We start from the raw sequence: 21,677 nt of genomic DNA on the forward strand, positions 1-21,677 counted from the left end.
ATAGTCAATGATCAGTGAAGTGATGAGTATAAAGCATGTCAAACCCATCACCAAGGTTCTACCATCCAGGTAAAACACTGGAGGCTCGAAGAATATTAGGAAATGGTTTTAACTATGTATTTCCACAAGAAAAACCTGATCATTCCGGAGAAACTAGCAACGCCATTTGTTTACTGGTAGTATACGTACATCACAGGTTGATCGAATTGATATACGTGATGAAAGAAAAAGAAACTTGTACGATTGGAGTGGTATTTTGAATAATCATCGAGCACTGCATGTAGTATTATTTTTCATAATATCTTGAAAGAAGCGATCAAAGAGTAGAATGGAACGAGTCCAGCGTTTGGAGAACGAGTAGTTTGAGCTACGTCTGCAGAGTGCGGAACGTGTTTCGGGTCGTCATTAACTCGGATGGTTGCGTAGAAATCGATGAGAAACGAGGCTGAGACGGGACGGGGTCCTTCCGTATAATTAATGGGCCAGTTATTAACGACATGGGACGATCGTGATGGATCGCGTCACCGTCTCGCCCCTCTAGAGGCAGTAGCGGCGAGATGAGTCGGGACGACTGAGATGTTGGTGACCTTTACGACACTTCGAAGTGGTGGAAGGTTTAGTGGATAAAATCTCTGTACATATGACGGATTAAAAACCTTTTTACCAAGCAAAGACCTGCAGGCTCTTATTTCCTCTTATTTTTGACCTCCCTTGACGCGATCTGCAGGTGATCCGAAAGGACCCACTTGACCCACGGTCCGCGAGGCTTTCGGTGCTCAAACTTCTTGGATATCACTCAACGTCATACGAGCTAACGACCATTGGATTGGCATTATTTCCGAAGGGACCGAGGGGTTTTTAAAGCGGAATCGCCCCGTGCCGAGGGTTAGAAGAGTGTCGCTGGCGAGACAGCTGCCGGCTCTTCTTCTTCATCTTCTTCTTCTTCTTCTTCTTCTTCTTCTTCCACTTCCGCGAAAAGGCCATGCCCGGCTGGCCATCACTCTGTCCAACGGCTCCAGGGAATTCCGCACGTTCCCCGGCCTCTCGACGCTCGAGTTACCGGACCCTCGCTTATTGGTCCACGTCTTAGACCAATCGAATTCCTATTAAATATTTAACGCTCAGGGGGCGACCTTAAGTGGCCTGCTTATTGCCGGACCATGTTCGCCGAAATAAGGTTCTCTCCTCTCGAGATCACGTATTATTTAAGCACCTTTCTAGACGCTCTAGAAACGCCCACTGAATCGCCGATTTTCCTAATTTATTAGACGAAACTCGACGCACCGGAGTGCAGACAGTATGCACTGACTTTAATCGCAGCTATATCACTACACTATAGGCAAGAAAAAAAAATATACATGTATTTCAGACGTAGCATGTGGGCGCATATTGTCTCTCTCGCGTGTGCCGGGACGCGTGGTGTCGACCTCCGGTGCATTAGCTAAGTCCCCATTATCCACGTGTGAGAGTCTCGTAAATTATCCCTCTCCTGCTGGTAACGTTGGCGCCCGGTGCTGGCGAGAAAAAGACATACGACCGCTTTTCAACCCCTGTCTTTCCCTCTTTCTTCCGTCCCCTGCCTCCAGAAACATCGCAAAAAGGCACCGTATTCCGTACGTGAATTCTTCAACGACGCTGATTCTCGATAAGTTTCCTCCTGCTTCGGCAGTCCGATCAAAAACCTCAACGTATCGTTCACGTTATATCCAGCCAAAACGCATTTGTCAGCTTGTAGCTTGATCTGCTCTGAGTGCTGATTAAAATTAATGAAAATTGGAGTTAAAGTGTGGTCGGTATCAACCGGAAAAAAGGGTAAATGACCAGTGATGGTTAATGAGCCCGAATTCTCTTTCAAAGTACTCGCTAGCCAATATCGGCTAAATTATTAACGAATATATTGTCCGTCAATTACCATTTATGGCCCCCCCTCTCTTCAACACCGCTCACAATTCCATTAATACAAATGCCACTCAAGGGCTTGAAACGTTTCAACATTTGTTCATATAGAATATCCTGCAGGATATTATAGTTGTGTACCTATTATTAAGTGTTGAGTGCACCTGAGTGCTGCGGGCGAAAGGTAATATCAATTTTTGTCAATATCAGCGGTACTTCCGGTCCGTGAACCCGCCAGCTTCGCTGATTGTTTGAAAGTGGGCTGAGCTGACGAATGCTATGTGAAATCAAACGTTCCAAATATGCAACTCGACATTACGGCTTCCGAATTGTTGTTAACTTGCACGAAAACAAAGTCTTGCTCTTGAATTTTGTAAATTACATCCTTTCGGGAATCAATAAATATATCGATGGTCAATTCTGTAAGACCGAAACTCTTTGGCGAGGCTTCAACGGCGCGACTAACCGCCTAAGAGCTGTGATCTCGTGGTGGTTTATCTAATTGAACTTGTCGGGATTGAAGCCCGAGTCCTTCGTAGCTATCTTATGGAACACAGTCTCGAAGAGGAGAGGACCTTCGGTGACGTGACATCGCCTAATACCCTAATCCCGGTGCCAGAGGCGTTATCTACTCCCGCGACTATAACAGCTAGAGTCCAACCCCGAGCCACCGAACCGAAACTAACACTTGCTAATTAATTGATGGTCTGAAATTTAAATGCACTCTGCAATATCAGCAGCGGTAATCGGTATCCAAACAAAGCAACGTCTATATACGGCATGAGTTGTAATTTCACCCTTCGATTGGTCAGATTACAGATTAATTTCCAATCCCACTACAGGCTCGGCAAAAGCTAGACACGAACAAGTAATAGAAGAAATGAAGAAAAAAAAATGTGAAGAACGGAAAAGTTGCCTTTCGAACGTGTATGGGTACCCATACACATGATGCTGCCTGCACGTGTCCTACGAGGCAGGCAGGGAGTACTGCCGGCGGAGATAGGAGCTGACAAGTTCAATTAGATAAACCAAGGTTCGACTCGACGAATAAGAGGGCTTAGTGTTGCTTGGAGGGATCGGGGGAAGACGCTCCTCAGACCTTAAACCTTAAACCTTAAACCTTAAACCTTCTCAGACCACGGACCCTGGAGTTTCGAGTCTTGAACCAAAGGGCCAAGCGTGGGGCGGCAAAATCACGAGTTAAATCACGGCGCGGGCTTAAGACATTATCACTTTTCTTTGCGGGCCGATGCTTGCACCCCGCATCCCCGACCCCGACCCCGACCCCGAACACCCTCGCCTACTCAAACTTTCGAACGAGTGCCAGAAGTGAACCAACAGCCAAAGTTCCTCAGTTCCACGGACGAACGATCAGCGGTTTTAAAATCTCCATCAAGGCTGCATCGAATCAATCGATTCACACGGTATCCTCACGGTCATTCAAGCATTCGTCTTATATACATTCTCTGGAGGATAATTCCGTCGATCAATCAAGTCACGCCTAGCAACGATACATCAGCATAACGTGAATTGGCGAAGAAATTTTTTAATAAAATTTCAAACTGTGATCACGGGTTTCTTTTTTTCACCTTGGCAAATTCCTTCCCCGATACTTAAGCTTACCGCGCGGTAACGTTAAGAAGAACGTCAACGCGGCTCGAACGAGGTTTTAATTAATGACGCGGTGGTCCTATGACGGGTGGTTAAGGGTAGGTAGAATAAAAAAAAAAAAAAATAAGGAGAAAGTAAAAAGAAAGGGAAAAAAAACCTCTCGAGAACCATATTCTGCGTACGATGGCTACACCAACGTCAGCGGGGGGTCGGCAGGGGACGACGCTGGAAGTTATTGTAGGGTAGCGGGTCATTAATTTGACACAAGAGCGATCGCCTTCAACGGCACCGCGTGATTCGGGCGTCGATAGAAGAATTCCTCCATAAATTACACGCCGATTCAACCCAATCGTTAGATTGCGTGGCGGCTGCCCCCGTGATTACTTCATTTAACCACAAACAATTCCTGCAGCGTTAGAACCCCTCACACCCCGGGTGAAACAACATGGAACGTCATTCATCCCCCGGATGGAAGGCGACGATAAAAATTTGGTAAAATTTTCGCGTTACGTTCCCCAGAAACGTGCGTGTGTGCAGCTGATCGCACAATACCGCACGAAGAACAGTGCTGATCACGCAAATGAGCGGCAAATTGGCAGGCGAAGAAGCTACTGCATGCGTCCCGCTAACTTTCCTGCACACTATCAAGGGTGGCCAGTGTGCATCCCGTCATCCCCCACCCACGATTCCTTCCCCCCAGACCAGTCTTCTCCTTCGTCGCTTCTTTAGCTCGGCCAAGGGGTTGGGTTGGAGCGCGAGTTGCGCTCCGCGTAACGCCGCTGGGGGGTGGACAGTGCGCAGACCCGCCCCCACTTTCCAGAAGGCGAAGCAGAGTCTCGGTGCGCGCGTTTTCGCCGATCCCCACCAGCCCGAGACGCCGATGTACCCCGAGAGCCGTCGAGCACCCCCGACGACCACCCCAAAACCACCCCGACTCATTTTCCCTCGACATAGCACAGTAGCTCGCGAGCTCCCCGTCGAGAAGGGATCCTCAACAACCCCTCGGCGAGGTCGCGACACGTACGCGTACGATCGTAGAGTTATACGCAAAACCTAAACTCATTCTCGTTGATACTCGTGCGCCGGCATCGACAACTGCATCGCAAAACTTTTCATAGCACGATATAAACTTGAACAAGAAGAGAAGAAGAAGAAGAAGAAGAAGAAAAAGAAAGAAACAAGTCCAAGAACAAGCAACAAAGTTTCACATCAAGTTGTGCGGGTACCGTGAAAAGTTAACTCGCTAATAACCCTGTAGTCCGAAAACTTTTCCGAAAACTGACTGTAACTTATCCAGCACCGCTCTTTATCGCTCCGTCTCTCTTTTCACAATGCGATGATATTATTGTAATAACGAATTCAAACAACGATTTCAATTTACGAGAGAATATACACTCGCTTACAGTAAGTCAAAATTATTACTGCTGTTCAATGTTTGAAAAACAAAACATTTTGTCCAATTTTTATTTATTTATCTATTATCTCTTCTTGTTTATTCATTCGCCACTCGATACGATCAGACCGTAGCTTGTGCCAGTGTGTCGTGGAACGCTTGTTTTTTCAACGAAAATAACTGACAATTTGGAAAATCATCATTTGTGTGCTTTTTTTATCCTCCTGTTTTGACGTGACTGTAATATACATAAAAAAAAATAAAAAGAAGAAAGAAATTCAATTTCTACCTTGACGAGTTGTTGGTCAACCGCTAGCGTATAATCTACGTCATGTCCGCGGTGGTTAAAAATTTGTTCGAATAAATAAACGATTGAATGAAAACAAACAGGGAAAACCGGAAAACACCGATGTTAGTACGCGACATGCATAGTTTACTCTGGAATGTTTGTGTTCCAGGGTGGAACTGACCAGTGTGCCGGGTGGACAGAATGCAATGGCGCACCTTAAGAAACGGAAGCTGGAAGCCGAGACCGCAACTCCAAAGCCAAAGCAGCAGCCTCTAAACAACAAGAAGGTGATCGCTCAGCAGAGCGTCTCCCAGGACCTGATGGAGGCCGCCGACACGGCGGCTAAACGTCGTAGAAAAAGCCTACGAGACGAAGAGGTTCGGAAGCAGATAGAGATGGATGCCTCGAAGGTGATTCCGCTTCCGCAAAAGAAGCGGGTTTTCACGACGAGCAACTCGGGAAGCCCGGCGAGGAAGACGATAAAAAATTCGGAAGAACCCGAGGACGACGAGACGCTGATTCGGGAGACAGAAGCGGCCCTGAAGAGTTTGTCGGGAAGCTGGCCTGGTCCACGCGGTTCGTTTTACCAGCGCGGCAACTCCGACGAAGACAAGTACGAATCGAGCTTTGAAAATCTGTTCGAAGAGAAGAAAGAGAACCCAAAAATGTCACCGTCGTCACTATCGACGTGTTCAAACGCAAGCAACGAGGCCGGCTGCTCCTTGAAGGATGTGATCACGTTGCGAGGTCAGCAGGAGAGACGCTCACTGCAGACAGGAAGCAAGCATCAGCATCAGCACCATCAACAACAACAACAACAACAACAGCAGCAGGTACTGCACCAGAATAAAAGTAGAAAAGATCTTGAGACGATGTTGAAAATCGAAAACGAATATGGCACTGTTCAGTCTCAGGTTGGTCCCGGCGTTGGTCAGGTTCACAACGAGGTGAAGAGGTCATCCGGGGGTGGGAGTGGTTCCGGTGGTGGTGGACGTCCAATTGGCAAGGACAGAAACAGCAGTGGTCATCAACCGGCGGAAAAGTACTCGCGTTACGATCCTCCGGATTTCAACGAGCTCGTGGACGACTCCTCGAACGAGTTGGAGATCGACATGTCGGATCCGGCCGCGGATAAGGAGGACGGTGAGCGGGATAAGACCGACGGTAAGGACAAGGAACGACCCCCGAAGAGCAACGCATCGCCGCAGCAAAACACGGCCAGGCAACAGCTCTACTCGAGTGGCTTCCACCAGCGTTCTTACAACGAGGCTAAGATCTCCTCGAGCGGCGGTGCCGCGTCGACGACGTCCCCGTTCTCCACCGCCTCCGCCTTCCGGCCCCCGAACACGGAGCACTCGAAGGTGGCGGCCGTCAGCCGCAGCGGATCGTCGAGCACCGTGGCCCCCGTGACCTCCATTCCACCCATCGGTCCGTACCCAGCGGCCGCGACCTTCGTCGGCTATCCACCGGCCGGACCGGTACCAGTGATGCCGGTCCCGCAGCCGCTGGCCGGGATGTCGACACCCGGCGAGGAGAAGCACGGCTCGACGGTATCTCTTCTGCAGTTAAAGTCACCCAAGGACGACGTCCAGCCACCCCGAGAACCCCAGATGCCTCCCACGACCGCCAAACCTCCCGGAATAACTGCGGCACCCAGCCCAGACCCGAATTCAAAACAATACACCATTCTTCAGCCGGCAGGCGTTGGCTCGAGGGCTGCGAGTGCGATTCAGGACATCGCGAGAGAAGGTGTCGTCAGTGTCGCCGCTGTCAGCAGCAGCAGTAGCAGCGCAAGTCCTGCCGTTGGCGACGTCTCGACCACCACCGGAAGTGGACAGCCGGACAACTCTGTGATGAAGTTGGCCGAACGACCCGCGACCTTCGACGGCATCAGGCCTGGTATGTCGATGTCACCCTCGAGCCTGAACAGAGGTGAGTTTTACGCATGTTTTTCAAGGTTACATGATCCGAGAGTGGTGAGAGCGAAGTGTGACGATCGAACAAACTGTTATTTCGAGAACTCTGAGTTAGTTAGTAGAAAGTTCACCAGCGACCGCGAGTTGAAAACGGTGGGGTTGCAAATCGTGCGTTACGGCTTGTGAAAGTACAAAAGGCATTTTCGGCTCTCCCTCTTTCTCTCTATGGTCTGTCTGTCTCAGTCTCTCTATAAAGTTAGGGGAGTTAGGGCAGCGCGGGAAAATCAATAATTACGAACCGAGGGGCGATGACTCAAATGGTGAAATCAAGGTCTCGAACCAGAATTATTTTATCCACCATGAGCCGCTGCACCGTTCGCTCGTCATTTTTCCCGCTCATCCCACATCCTAGTATCGAATGTCTTTCCGAAACTTGTTATACTCATCACGCGGCTGGATTATATTCTTTTCAACAGTACCCATCCTGTGGCGAGAGCTGAAAAAATTTTTCCATACCTCAAGATTACAATAGTGAAATTTCATAATCGAAGAAACCGCCGACGCTTTCTCCCTAGTTCTTTATATACGATATTGAGGGGTTCGGTATGACAAGTAGAATTCGAGTAAATTTCGCGGTCTTAACGGGATGACGGAACGGATGAGCTGGTTGTCGGGAGAAATTTTGGGTTGATGCGCGCGTCACACGTATAAACCACAGCTGTCAACGGTTCAGAACGTGACTAGAATCTCTACCGTCACCCCTGTAGTCTGTGGTGGGCCGAAAGCTGCCTTATTACCACCAACCTGTCTCTGTTATTACTCGGTATTACACGATGAATTTTACGTCTCTAAAATCACCCTCGGTTACAAATATTACAACTTGATATCTAACAACCCCTCATATTTTCTACCTTTATTCTCTTTCTTTCACACTCTATCTCTCTCTCTCTCTCTTCTAATACAGTCACGCTATCGTGCCAGCCGGTGTAATAAATTCGCAATTCGTTACCAATGGTCGCATTGAAATTCTGACCAAACGAAAAATCCTCCGACGTTTACGCACATTTACTGCCAACGATCTAACGTCACTAATTTACTGCGCGGGTACTTAAACCTTATACGACCTCCCCCAACCCTCTGCAACGTTACCGTTGTTGCTTCGCAAAAGTTACCCGAATGCATAATAATTAACCTAAAAAAATGACGTTTGAATTACCCGTAGCGGTACAAGTTTATTTTTTTATTGCAGATACGTACGTACATTGCATACCTATGTATACTAATATTACAAAGAGCTCGGTTGAATCGCTCACTCATTCGTTCGTTCGTTCGTTCGCTCGTTCGCTCGTTCGCGGTGCCAGGGGGTCTTTTGCGGCGGGTCACGTCGCCGGATTTATTGATAGCGGTTTTATAGCGTGTCAACACGCTCTTCGACGAAGCGCGTGCACACGCGATTTTCACAGAAAATCAAATAACGTGTGCGCACTGTAACCGTGAAAGTAACCGTAGAGCGACCGACGATCAACGCCACGCACAGCTCAAAGTACCTACACCCCGTCCCACCCCCGTAGCGCCATTATACCGACCTATACCTTCTAGCTTCCTTGATACACGTAACGCGTTTTATAAATCCACCTAGGCCATTTTTATGCCGGTGACCCGGTCATGCTAATCAACGGACTTACTTTTCGGATCCCTTTAAACCCTCATAACGTATTGCCTACGTACTTAATTACCTTCCATCGGTACAAAGTTAACGTAATCGTCTAGTTTATACACTATGAAATTATTGAATGAGAGATCTTTTTTTCTTTTTTTTTGCTTTAATTTTATTCAGAGATGCGATATTTATTGGAGGAAAAAAATCTGTCCGTGATTATCCGTATTAACAAAAACAACAACATTTTTAATCTATCTTGAAAACTGTCGAATAACTTTGCTAGAAAAAAAAAAAAATCTCCACACCCATCCGATTCTTCCCCGAACCTAAAAGAATCCTTCAAAATGATGTAAGTAAATTCCAAGACACTTTTCAATGATTTGTAAAAATTTTAAATATACCCAACGCAAATGACTCGACTGATGCAAGCAAATTTTCACCTCAGTATCCCAAAGGTACAACGTGACTGAAAGTTTAAATAAAAATTTGGATGAAATAAAATGATTTCCTATCGAAAGTGAAGAAGAATGGATATAGAAAAGGATAGGAAGAAATAAGGGTAAAAAGAGAAAGATAAAGAGAAAAAGTCGGAGAAGTGCGGCACGCGCCCCGCGGCTCAGCAGGCCGTATAAATAAAACAAGCGGAGTGTTTATGTACACCTCGTGACGGTGACCCTCGCATGAAACGGGAACGAAATAACACAATTACACACCGCTCCCTACATTTCCCCCTTTGGTTTTCCGCGGCGCGTAATGTGGCTCACTCTCTCCCTCTCCCTCTCCGTCTCTCTCTCCCTCTCTCTTGAGGTTCTCTTTCCACCCCCGATAGCCCCGGTAGCTGGTACCTACTCTCGGTCGCTCTCGTAGTCCGGAAAAAACGGATTCCCGTCCGCAGCTCGTTACAAGTCTATTCAGAGACCGGCGCCTGAAAGAACAGCGTGCAGGCTAACCGCGTGCCGGAATTCATTTAACTGACCGGAACCATTACCCTTCCCCCCCTCCCTTGTTGCTCGACTTTTCCAAACTCGAATGTTGAAGATCCGACGCCTCTTGATCAGACGATCCCCGATCGCGTGGGAGTCGGCGGAACAGATTTTTCTACAAGAAAAAAACTGACTTCACACGGCGTGTAGACATTTCGTCGGTTTCGATATGAGCCGATCATTTTTCTCTCTGTTTTTTGCCGTTGTTGTTGTTTGTTTGTCTTTTTTTTTTTTTAGTTTACTATTCTTTTTCCATCTAATTTCTCGAGAAAAATCTTATAATAAGACTCACGTATCGCAGGTCCATCCATTTCGTTTGGTACGGCCCCCATCAAACTCCCACTCTAAATAAACCATGCCGCTAATGACGTCACGTATCGTAATCCAATTTGCGAAGCTAGACGGAGAGACGAGGCGAGACGAGGCGAGGCGGAGGGGGAATATGGACGAGCTGGATATGTACCTAAGCAGGGATCGACGAGCGGTTCTCTCTCCCCCTACCTCGCTCTCTCTCTCTCTCTCTCTCTCTCTCTCTCTCCGCGACGCGAAATGACGCCCTGATGAAGTTTCGCTCCTGTGAACCGGGCGCTGCCTTAGCCTTAGCCAGCTTGCCTTAGCCTCGCCTTAGCCTCGCCTACCGCCGGGCGAAGACGTCGAGGGGATCAGGTCGGCGGGTATCCGAGGGATTAGTAGATCTCAAAGTTTATAAAAGTCCGTCGGGTCCATCGGAAACCGCCCCTTCCCTCCCTACCTCCCTCCCGACCCATACGTGACGAACCTACTTATGCGGTTGTTCGGCGAGGTGTGGTGGAGTATCCGAAACCGGTTGATCCTGGACCTTTACCGTCAACGGAAGCGAGTGAAAACCGTGGAAAGACCGATCGGTGGACTCGATTGTGCCCATCGTGCATATGCTACTCACCACTCCGGTCGACGGCGCGATGGTTGGGCGAGGTGGAAACCGACTTCCTTTGTTTCGCCGCGGTGGCGACTCCGGAGACGGTAATCTCGGGGCTTAGATGCGGGGACCGCGAAATCCCGGAGGCTATTCACAAATACGCAACACGCCGTAGGCGCGAGGAGGAGGATCGAGGACGGCACGCAAGCGGATCGAGAGATCTCGTGTGCACGGCAGTAGCGAACGATCCCGCAACCACCATCCTCCTACCCCCTTTCGGAGGACCTCGACGATGGCTTATGGTATACGTACACCTACCAAAGCCGACGAGCCGCGGGGTCCCTTCGGGAAAAATGCAATTACACGTCGAGTCCGTGAATGGAGGGCAAATTGCACAAATTGCCTATTCACTCGCCATCGCTACCTACCTACCGGGAGATCCGCGGGATTTTCGCACGGTTGATCGACTAATTAATGGCATGAAAATACCCGATCCGATCAATGGATCGTAATGTTTCTCGTGGATGTATACATTTTTTATCGCGCCTTATTTTCTTGCCTTTCCTCGGGTTTGTGCTTATACTTCATGGCGAGACGTTGAACTAATAGCTCTGGCAGCAAAAGCCTCTGTCTAAGACTTTTCGCACCGCGGTTAATGAGAATTATTTTTTTAAGTAAATAATCGAAAACCGAATCGGACAAATAATCGGAGGCCAACATCTCGAACGGTAAAACAATCAAATTGCAAGCACATTTTGTAGAATGATTTTTTTTCCTCCTAGGGTACGCGATATTTTCTCACGTAATATTTTGTTGAGCTGGTCCGATGATTTTTGTTTTTTTCAATTAAAAAAATTTGGAAAATCTGCATTTCACAATCTTCACAAAAAACTATTCACAACTTTTCTCAAAATGGTAAATGTCAGACCAGTGTCGCTGATCGAATTGCACCCCGACTCACGCTGATCAGACTTTGTAATATTTCCCGTCGTTTCCAAATTTTCTGATTACGTTTTATCAACGTTGGAATAGGGGAGGGGGGGAAGTGAAAAGGCGGCAACGCCGTGGGGTTAACAAGACCTTTAATAGTAGCGAGGAGAAATCGTTCTTGCTAACGGTCGAGGTGTGCGAAGCGTCCCAACAGCCCCGACCGAAGCTTTCGGAGGCGTCGGTTGCGCCGTCGGGACGCCGGACACGTCGCTTGTCAACTATTCAATAGTTAATTTCCATTCAAATACATGCGCCACCGGTGGGGGGGTCTGCCAACGCGTAGCCCGGACCTTCATCTAAAATGAATGCCGTTCTACGAAGCTTCGTCGCCTCCCAGCTTTCCGCACCGCGAACCCTGATCACCTCACCACATCTTCGTATTTCACACCTACAATACGCGCGTTCATAACGCGTGGTTCGTACCGATTTCGCACACCTAAGATAAGTGTACCAGTTGTTGACACGTTTAGACCCAATTATACGCAGGTCTTTAAGAAAAAAAAATATTTTCTTCAGCTGCATGGGATGTTTTTGACATATGTTATGTTTTTCAGTTTGCTGAATTCAAAAATTACTTCCATCTCCCTCCATCACGTACGGTATTCTTGCAAGATACAAGATTTTTGCATAAAAAAAAAAGCATAACAGTAATGAGAAAACTACCATTTTATTACAATGAACTAAACAATGTTTCTTATAAAATTAAACAAACAATATCTTTACGAAATGTATTCAACATTCCGTCTTCATTTTTTTTCACCTACGAAACCTTTCCTTCTTCTCTTTGAACCTTTCCTTATTTGAACAATAAAAGACTCAATAATTGTGTTTAAGCCAATCTTACCTTACCCGCGTATAATTCGCCATGATCTTTGACTCTACAAGGGGAAACATCATTTGAGCAAAGTTATAAAGTGAGGGAGAAATTACAATTATCGTTCTATCGCGACTAGGTATACACATGCCATCCCATGCGGAATTCGGCACAGCCGCAGTAACAACGATAACACTGCAGGGTTTGATTTGTCGATTTCTGGGTTACAGAAGGCAACAAGTGCCCGACGCCGGGCTGCACGGGCCAGGGTCACGTGACCGGTCTATACTCACACCACCGCAGGTAAGCAATTATCGGTCATCAACCCCTCACTCAATGATAATTAGTTAGTTATCAAGTGTTCGGTCCAGCTCACGTGTAACTATGACCGCGTTGCTAATTTGCTCGTCAAGCGGGCATTCATGAAGTTCCTTGCTGCGTGACACGTAAAACGCGTGATTTTTTTTCTTTTTTTTTTTTTTTTCTCGCAATGACAATGCTTAATTTGAAATCGTTTACCCAAAGTAAATCATTGATTTTCATATTTTGAGGATTAGATCCGTCAAACGTACGATTTTCATTCATATTTTCATAAAATAAAATCACCTGCATATTTTATATCCGAACATTCGTTTCGTTCCAGCCTTTCGGGATGTCCTCGTAAGGACAAACTGACGCCAGAAAGTGAGTATATACACGTTTATAAAGATTGTTATTTTTCATTCTTAAATGCGTAGTGCAACCGTCTATTCTGTTCATGCAAATCACGCAGTTGCAACGAATTTTTTGCATATACAATATTACACCAGAAAAAAAAAAAAAAAAACCAAACGCGGAGCAAAGAAATAACTAAACGTGCGAAAAAAGAAAATACTCTCTTCGCTCTTCCGTATACATTTTTTTTTTTCCTTTCATCTGTACATTCAAATTCTTCCTTTTCCTTTTCTCTCCGACTTTTGTCTCACTATATTCTATACCTAGTTACACTTTCTCGCCAAAATTTCATTGCTCCGACGATTCTGATATACGTACGTACATGTATATATACATGATAAAAAATTAAATAAATGAAAAAAATTATCTGATTTGCGTAGTTGTAAAATACATGTTAATTAAGTCTGCATATCACGCATATTACATACGAGAATTGACATGAAATATTGTATGTGTTTATCATTTTGTGCTTTTCGTTTGCGGGGTAGAGAGCTTTATTTATTATATTGCGTTATATTGAGTTATGTTATAAATTTTTTCAAACCAAATTATGTTTGTAGTTCATTATTATAGTAGAATTATCACCACACTCTTGACTTATTGGTTCTGTTGCCCGTTCGTTCGAGAGAGCTCGAGATACCCGACAGGCGGCGAAAATACTTGGCATGCGCACACGCCAGAATCATTAATAAAAACAATCGATTTGATAATACTAAAAAAGAAATCATTACAACCACTGTGACATTGAGTATAACGAGACACTGACCATCAAGTATCTTGTACTGCGGTCCGTATTTCCAATATATACATAGAATACTTGCACAAACGCCGTATATCAACGTAATTAAAAAATACTTTACATCATCTTTTTTCTTCATCCCAAAAAAAGAGCAGCAGTTTTTTTGTAGGTCCTCTGCGTAAACAAATTTTTATCTTTACCACCGTATCGCTTCGCTAAAATTTTTTCTTTTCCGATACCGATCAGAGACTAGATAATTTTCATTATTATTGTATGAATATTTTTCATATAAATTTTATTATCCTAGCCCACCCGAACTTTTGTCAAAAATTAACGAGAGAGCTCAGCTATATCGAGATGATGGATAATATACGTGGATCCCAGTTATATATTTAGCGATATAATACACAGAAAATTTTGCAAGTTATTGTTTTATATGATTTCCTATAACTTGATTGTAACTTTACGTTCATCTATCTCTCTGTCTCTCTCTCTCTCTCTCTCTCTCTTTCTACAACTCTCTTTCTCTCTCCCTCTCTCTCTCTCACTCTTTTTCTATCTCTCCGTCTCTCTCTCTCTCTCTCTTTCTCTCTCTCTCTTTCTATCTATCTCTCTACCCGCTCGGTATTACTCTTTATGTTTAACCCGTGGCGTTTTGTACGTTTTCCGTGTGTCGTGTCCAAAACCTCTGAATCTAAAATAGGCATATAACCAGTTGTAATGCGTGTTAAATCAGGCATATATCTCATGAAAAAAGACATCAACCAAATTTTCGACCACACTTGAAATGAACAAACAGGAGGGGGAATTCAAAATAAAAGAAAAAGAAAGAGGTTTAGTTATACTCAATGCCTAAATATCATTAATGATGATTCTGCTGTGACAAAGTGTCTGAAAATTTTGCCCGCCTGGGTTCTCGCAGTTCTGGCGATGCATGAGACTATTTTGAAATGTCCAACTCCCGGTTGCAACGGTCGTGGCCATGTCAGCTCGAATCGGAACACACATCGAAGTCTCTCAGGTTGCCCCATCGCCGCGGCGAATAAGCAGGCCGCACGCGAGGCTCGTCACAAGGCTCAACGTAAGTTTCTAATTCTTCGAACAGCCTCCGCAAGGACATTCGACACCACGTACCCGATCCCTTCGTATCGCCTGCATACCCAGACAATCGCCCTGACATTTTGCACGGGATTTATTTCCATCCTCAACTGTAGATGTGCATGAGCTTAAACTGCGGTACATTACAGATAGTCGGAAATTCGCACAATTCCGTTTTAACGACGAAATTTACTTAAATCGTCATATTTGATCGAATTTCCGATCTGACCGTGCCGATCATCATCTGTACAGTAATGTTTGATCCGGTGATTCGGTCATTATATCGAGCATGCGATAGTCGTAGAATCAGCACTGAGTAAACGCATAATAGAGCGGTTAATAGAGTAAATAATTGTTCGACGATGATTACAGTAACGGGAATGCCGCCAGAATACATAAGTACAAATCTACTGCCGAGGTCGATGGATACCAAGCCGTATTCGCAGTACGGTACGTCGTCCCAAGAGGGTAATAATAAGCCAGTGGCATCACCGTCTTACGATTACTACGCAGCTACGAAGGCTGCCGGAATAAACATAAAACCCCCTAAAACACCGGAGGAGAGTGGACCGCGACAAGTGAAGGTTATACCAAAGTCGGAGTCGGGTGGCGGTAGCAGCAACTGTTGCAGCGCGGGTGGATCGTCGGGAAGAAGTCAGCAGCCTGAATTGCTGGTACCAAAATCCGAGGAAACGTCGTCCTGCCGTGGAAGTTCACCCCCGCTTCCGCCTCCGCCAGTAAGACAAACGTACGACTCTTATCTGAACCAGGACTCGAACTCATCCTCGATGTCGTCAATGGACGCCATGGCCTCCAGGTCGATGGGCCCAACGATCCACCATCCGAGCCAAATATCCGGACAGCAACACCACGTCCTCCCGATGCAGCCGACCGTCACCTACCCCATGCCGATGGTCGAGGACACCAGGATGTCTCACCAAATGGCCCAACGTTCGCCCTACGAGTCGGCCGCGATGATGACGACCTCCTCCGAAGACCTCTACCACCACAGGTCCGCGGAACACGCCAGAGCCTACATGCACCCCGTGGCCGGAAACATTGCCAGGCCCGTGGTCACCTACTCCAACGAGATTGCCGCCGCTCGAGCGTACGACAGCGCCGTTGTCAGCGCAGCGAACCACCGACCATACGACCCGGGCACCGGCTCCGCCTACGAGAGGTACGAGGGTCAACCCTGCGCCCCGCTCCAGCCTCAGCCTCAGCAGCAACAGCAGCAGCAGCTCCACTCCAGGGCGAACATGTACTACTTGGGTCAGACGGGGATGACGCCCGAGGAACAGGAAAGAGCGTACCACCAGGAGGCCGCGGCGGCAGCGCAGCAGCACCAGATGGCAATGGCTGCCGCGTCGGCGGCTGGAATGATGAAATCTGAAGACGGTAAATTGCTATTCGAATACCATTAGAACCACCACGGTTCGACTAGTTGCGATTTTTTTCCTTTCCATTTCAATTGGGAGTGACCAGTTCAACGTCCAATCTTTGATCAGTATTCGCTCTTTCCTTTTCAGTCAAGTGCATCACCGCTGCTCAGGCGCAACAGATGCAGAAGTCAGGGGGACCCCCAACGTCGCCGGGAGGATCGGTAATGGACCTGTCTACGTCTAGTGTTACTTCCACGAGCCCCCAGGTCCGTACGACTCGCGAAACTATGTAGTACATATGCGGGTGTTCGAGGAGCGATCGTTCCAATATTATCTGTCCAGTCGCAAAGTCCACTCCCAACGGTAAAACACACGTAATATCTGTAACATCGACTCCCCTTGGTCGTGTTACCGATATCCTTGATGAACACCCCTACGGCTATATATAGTTCGCTGTCGCATTTCGTTTCGTGGTGCGTTAAACAACGATCGTTACGTTACAGGCTCCACCTTACGGTTCCAACAGCCTCAGTCCTCAGTACGGCGGCGGACAAACCGTCGGCGGAAGTCCACAGGCGGCAGCCAGCCCTCACCTAACCGCGAGTCCTCAGGTCCCGAGTCCCCAGGGTCAGACCCTGGATCTCAGCGTCAACAGACTTCACAGGTTAGCGAAGAGCACTTGTAAGAACACAGCTAAAAACATTGGATTGGAACGAGTCCTGATCAAATCTTCTTTCATATTCCTTTCGCATCAGCGGGGCACCCAGTCCGCAATACTCGACTGCCCACGGTGAGGCTGTCCCGGTTCCCGTAGGACCAGGATTTCCCCCGCCGAGACCAATCGAGGAGCAAACGGAACCCGTCGACTTTTCAACCGCCAACGAACCCGTCAACTTCAGTGGAGGACCCGGCATTAGGCCTGTTCCCGGATTCCCACCGCCCGGTGTTCACGCTGCGGCATACAGCCGCGAAAGCACTCCGGACAGCGGGGGATCCCATTACATGGACGCCTACCGTGATCCTACAGGTAAGAATCTACCGCTTTCTGTAGTGATTACCTTTTGCCTGGTGAAAATTCACTTCCAAACTGCAGAGAAAAGTCTCCTGTGTGTATATTTATTACGAAGCTTGATTCGATTCCAATAAACCTAGAATAGCTGATATATAAAGTGCAATACTGTTGGTTAGAAGCAAGTTTACGTACTAGATAAGTGAAACAAAAATCCTATTGAAAATTATGATGCGAAAAAGTTCGGAGAGGCTACCGGAACAATTCACGTTTGTAGGAATTGACATTTGCTTCATCCTAATCTGGATCCACATGATCTGAAGATGCGCTTAATGTCACCTGAAAATTCTGAGGGTATATTTCATCCGTTCTGAGGTTTTGTTTCAAAACGGAGAGAAAAAAGAAATTCACGACTCACGTCCGCCTTATCTGGAGCAAAAACGTTACTTGTTTCGGGTTCGAATGTGTTATCTCTATACCGATTCCACGTCCTCCCACATATCCCTCGGTGTTCCCCTCGACGGAATAACGACACGCGAAGGTCCGTGTCGAGCTACGAAGCACACGGCCATTGTTAATTATCAATATTTCACGTCCGCGTATGAAGTAAAGTATGCAGATATGCGTATATTCTGTACACAGGCATATGTCCGTAGTGGGTGCGTATGTCGAACGTAGTGTAAAAGTCCGTTCGATGGTGGACAGCGGGTATTGTTCGCCGTCCGGGCACAGGGGAGTAGTTATTGAAATTGAAACATTCAACGGAGGTATACATAGTAGGTACCTACCTACCTACCCCATGCGAGAATACCACGAATCGCGAATAACTCGGCACCGATAATAAGAGAACTGCAACACATTTTACACGGGCTAATCAACCGAGTTTTCGGATTCCCGGTACTCCGCCACATGCATCGCGTCCATTCGACGCTGGATATACACGTACATACAGTCGAAAACCACGTGACCTTTTCCCGTTCACATGTACAGCGTGCCCTTCCTAATTTTGGTAACAGCGATGTTACCGGATCTCGCGACTATTCCAGGGTACGGTCCAATGAGCCCGCATCCTGGATACGGGATGGCTGGCGTCCAAGCCGAATACCCAGGAAATACCTACACCCCGTACCCGACGGCGGGCTACAACTGCGGAGGAGCTTATCCCGGCGGCCCAGTCACGTCCGGGTACCAAATTCCTGCGGGATACACCCCGGCGCCCTGCTACAGCATGCCACCACCTCAGCACACGATTGGTTCCCTGGACAAACCATCGGGAAAAGACGACAGGTAAATCTATCATCAACTTTTTACCCTGATTACAATATAAATCGCGATTTGAGATCCAACCTAACTGAGCCACTAAAAGCAAAACTATTCCAATTGCACTCCGCTTGTCCGCTGTTTGACTTCCGACCGTGAATTGGCGTCAGATCGTATAAGATTAGGAGTGCCGACTGCATCTAGGATAGTTAGGCGTTGAGCAAGGAAAGCTCGGAATGTAACGCAGCAACGGCACCTACACCTCCATTTTGTTAATTAAAGTAATTACTCTTCGTAGCGAAAATGCCAACCTTATTCTAATTGACGTAAAGCTCCACTGGTAGGGTGTAGGTGCTGGTATAAGGTATATAAGGTCGCGGGACTCTGAGGGAGGGCGGAGAGGGAAAGGGGCATAATCAGTTCTCACCGCACTGGATTATGGAGCGCGAGACCCAAGACCCGAGATCCGTCGGGGTTAGAACCCGGAACACCCGGATCCTCTGGGAGTAACTCCTCGCCCTCCACCGTTGCCCTTATAACCTCGCCAATTTTTACCCTCCGTCGAAAAATTGTGAAAGCTATAGTACAGGACAACTTTTCGTCAATCGCGACAATTTGAAGTAGGTAGATGTGAAAATTAGGATAACAACGCTGACAATGAGAGGACTCGTCCGCTCATCGGGATACGAGAGGAGGATCCGCCTAATCGGTGTTCCCCTAACTTTCCGTCGGTAAATACCTGGGCTCACAATAAACGTCCTCTTCAGGTGTAACGCGATTGAGTTGGACACCGTTGGGTCAGGTCAAAACGGATCAGATTAGATTGGGCCACAAGGCTATGCTAGGCCAGAGAGCAGCGACTGGACGCGAATCCTGGTATATTAGCTCTGGATATGGTTATGGTGGTTATATTGGCCGGGGCCATTAATAATCCTGAAGTATCGCTATCGACTCGCTCCGAGCGGAGAGAGCAGCCCGCCGTATGCTACGGATTCTAGACAATCAATTTATTGTCCGAGCAACGGGGTCCTGCAAGAGCATAGCGGCGGTGGTCCGAGGGGCGGGATTCACCACCGCAACCAAGACAACGGGCCAGCGAATGCTGCACCGAGGTTCTCTCTCGACTATTTTCATAATTTATCGTTCTCGTTCGCTGGTGAAACCTCCACCTACGTTATATCATAGTTATCCCCCTCGAGATGACTCTCCAACTTATCACGATCCGGGGGTACCTGTATGCCCTGACACAGTTGCAGATCCAACCCTGAGAGGGGTTGCGAAAACTGGTAGCGGTAACAACCGTCTCCACTTTAGCTGCCGCACCGTGAAGTGACCATCGGATTTTTGAGTCTTCAAATTAATCTCGCTCTCCTCTCTATATGTATACCAGGTCGTGCAAACAGCACTCGAAAAAGTTAGACACATTTCCTAGGTCGTACAGCTGGTATATGCACTTTCCATGAATTATTGCACACCGCGGCTCTTATGTTTTCGCGTTTCCTTAATTTTCTACACCGGAGATGATGCCCAGGATCGAGGATAAAAATTCTCCTCGTGACCCGGAGGGCTAGGTACGAGAGTTAGGCAAGGAGCTGGCCACCCGCCGCCGGGTTAAGAGGGCGGACTGTAGACGAGTTATACAACGGACGATAGACGCACAGGGGCCGCGGGCATCGTGATTGCACTCAAGTCTGCAGCGGTTCCCGGCAATATCCCGGCCACTCGAGGACCCTTCAAGGGTTCTCCTGGTACGCCTACGAGAAGGCAGACTGCTAGTAGCACTCCTCGAGCAAAGCAGAGCGTGGCCTCTGTCTACCTGGAAATCTCCACCCAACTCCCCATCGCGCCATCAACCCCCAACCACCCCATCCTCGTAGAGTTATACGAACAAAAAGACATTCCGATTGCCATGCGATGCAGGCGGTCCATTGACTTGTCCTCGAGACGCTCCAGATCCCAGAGTGAGAAGAGCCGCCCTTTTCCGTAGCTTTCCGTATCAATTGAATGAACAGATAAACATTGGACAGAAGACTCAAACGCGCTGTATCAGATACATGCAAATAGTACATAGTCGCTTAAATATCTCATCATGATTGAAGGTATTGATCGCGAATAGTATAAGGCTCCGCCTCGTCAATCTAACGATTGAATGCGTTCTGAGATTGTTTACTTGTTAATGTTCGATGCAGTCTGATCAATACGAGAAGGCAATCGGTGAATTCTGTTCGGCCGCTACTTCCTCGCGGCCGCGACGGCAAGGAGCTCATACAGTGTCCAACGTCGTCCTGTGATGGCATGGGTCACGTCTCGGGGAACTACGCTACCCACAGAAGGCAAGGGATTTGGCATATTGCATTTGGCCATTTTGCATCCAGGACATTCCGGCGTTTCAATCTCCTATATTCCTAGTCGTCCATCTTATGCCTCAACTCTTCAAACACATTACCACAACTATTCATACCCGAGACGAAACGACACCGTGGACACAAGTGATCCAACAACAAGTAATCGATGGAACCTGTAATATGACAATACGTGATTCAACTTTTTCAATTGCTTCCTTGCCGATCATTTACATCGAGAATCTCCCTGTTTACCGTTAATTGCAACTCCTCGAAGTTAAAATATAATATAACGCCAGTTTTAGTAGCTTGTTAAATGTTTTTTCAACGGATTTTAATTTTCAAAGGACCCTTAACATATCCTGACTAGTCAAACGACCGACTGAAATTCATACCGAGCAGCACACTAAGAATAATAATAATTATTCATATTACACAACTCTGTATGTCTCCTGAGCATTTATACCTCCGGTGTGTAGATATATAGACTCATGTTGGATGGAGCTAAGCTTCTACCTTCTCCCATTGTAGACCCGACCCCTACGGAAAGGGATGACAAAAACTGAATAAATCTAAAAACCAAATTCCACTCGATGATGACGATGGTGATGGTAATGATAACGATTATGAATTATTGTTATACTTATCATCTAACTTCCTATCCCTGCACTTGTCAATCTGGG

At 47.1% G+C, this 21,677-nt stretch overlaps 1 protein-coding gene and 1 long non-coding RNA gene across 4 annotated transcripts in view; one reads left to right on the plus strand and one right to left on the minus strand.

Annotated features, from left to right (window-relative positions):
- Positions 1-21,677, plus strand: part of LOC107220271 (AT-rich interactive domain-containing protein 1A) — a 270,178-nt gene that overhangs the window by 238,568 nt on the left and 9,933 nt on the right. The window contains exons 6-14 of one of the 3 annotated variants that reach the window (XM_046740876.1): positions 5,359-7,121; positions 12,681-12,753; positions 13,094-13,134; positions 14,826-14,984; positions 15,374-16,399; positions 16,510-16,604; positions 16,887-17,047; positions 17,139-17,410; positions 18,409-18,679. In XM_046740876.1, the coding sequence (XP_046596832.1) occupies positions 5,359-7,121; positions 12,681-12,753; positions 13,094-13,134; positions 14,826-14,984; positions 15,374-16,399; positions 16,510-16,604; positions 16,887-17,047; positions 17,139-17,410; positions 18,409-18,679 (3,861 nt within the window). Of the gene's footprint in view, positions 1-5,358; positions 7,122-12,680; positions 12,754-13,093; positions 13,135-14,825; positions 14,985-15,373; positions 16,400-16,509; positions 16,650-16,886; positions 17,048-17,138; positions 17,411-18,408; positions 18,680-21,677 lie in introns of all 3 variants that reach the window. The other 2 variants (XM_046740877.1, XM_046740878.1) reach the window with 2 other exon arrangements.
- Positions 1-21,677, minus strand: part of LOC124294650 — a 119,434-nt gene that overhangs the window by 79,760 nt on the left and 17,997 nt on the right. The window lies entirely within an intron of this gene.

The sequence above is a fragment of the Neodiprion lecontei genome, chromosome 5 (genome assembly GCF_021901455.1).
Source record: "Neodiprion lecontei isolate iyNeoLeco1 chromosome 5, iyNeoLeco1.1, whole genome shotgun sequence".
Classification (NCBI taxonomy): Eukaryota; Metazoa; Arthropoda; class Insecta; order Hymenoptera; family Diprionidae; genus Neodiprion; species Neodiprion lecontei.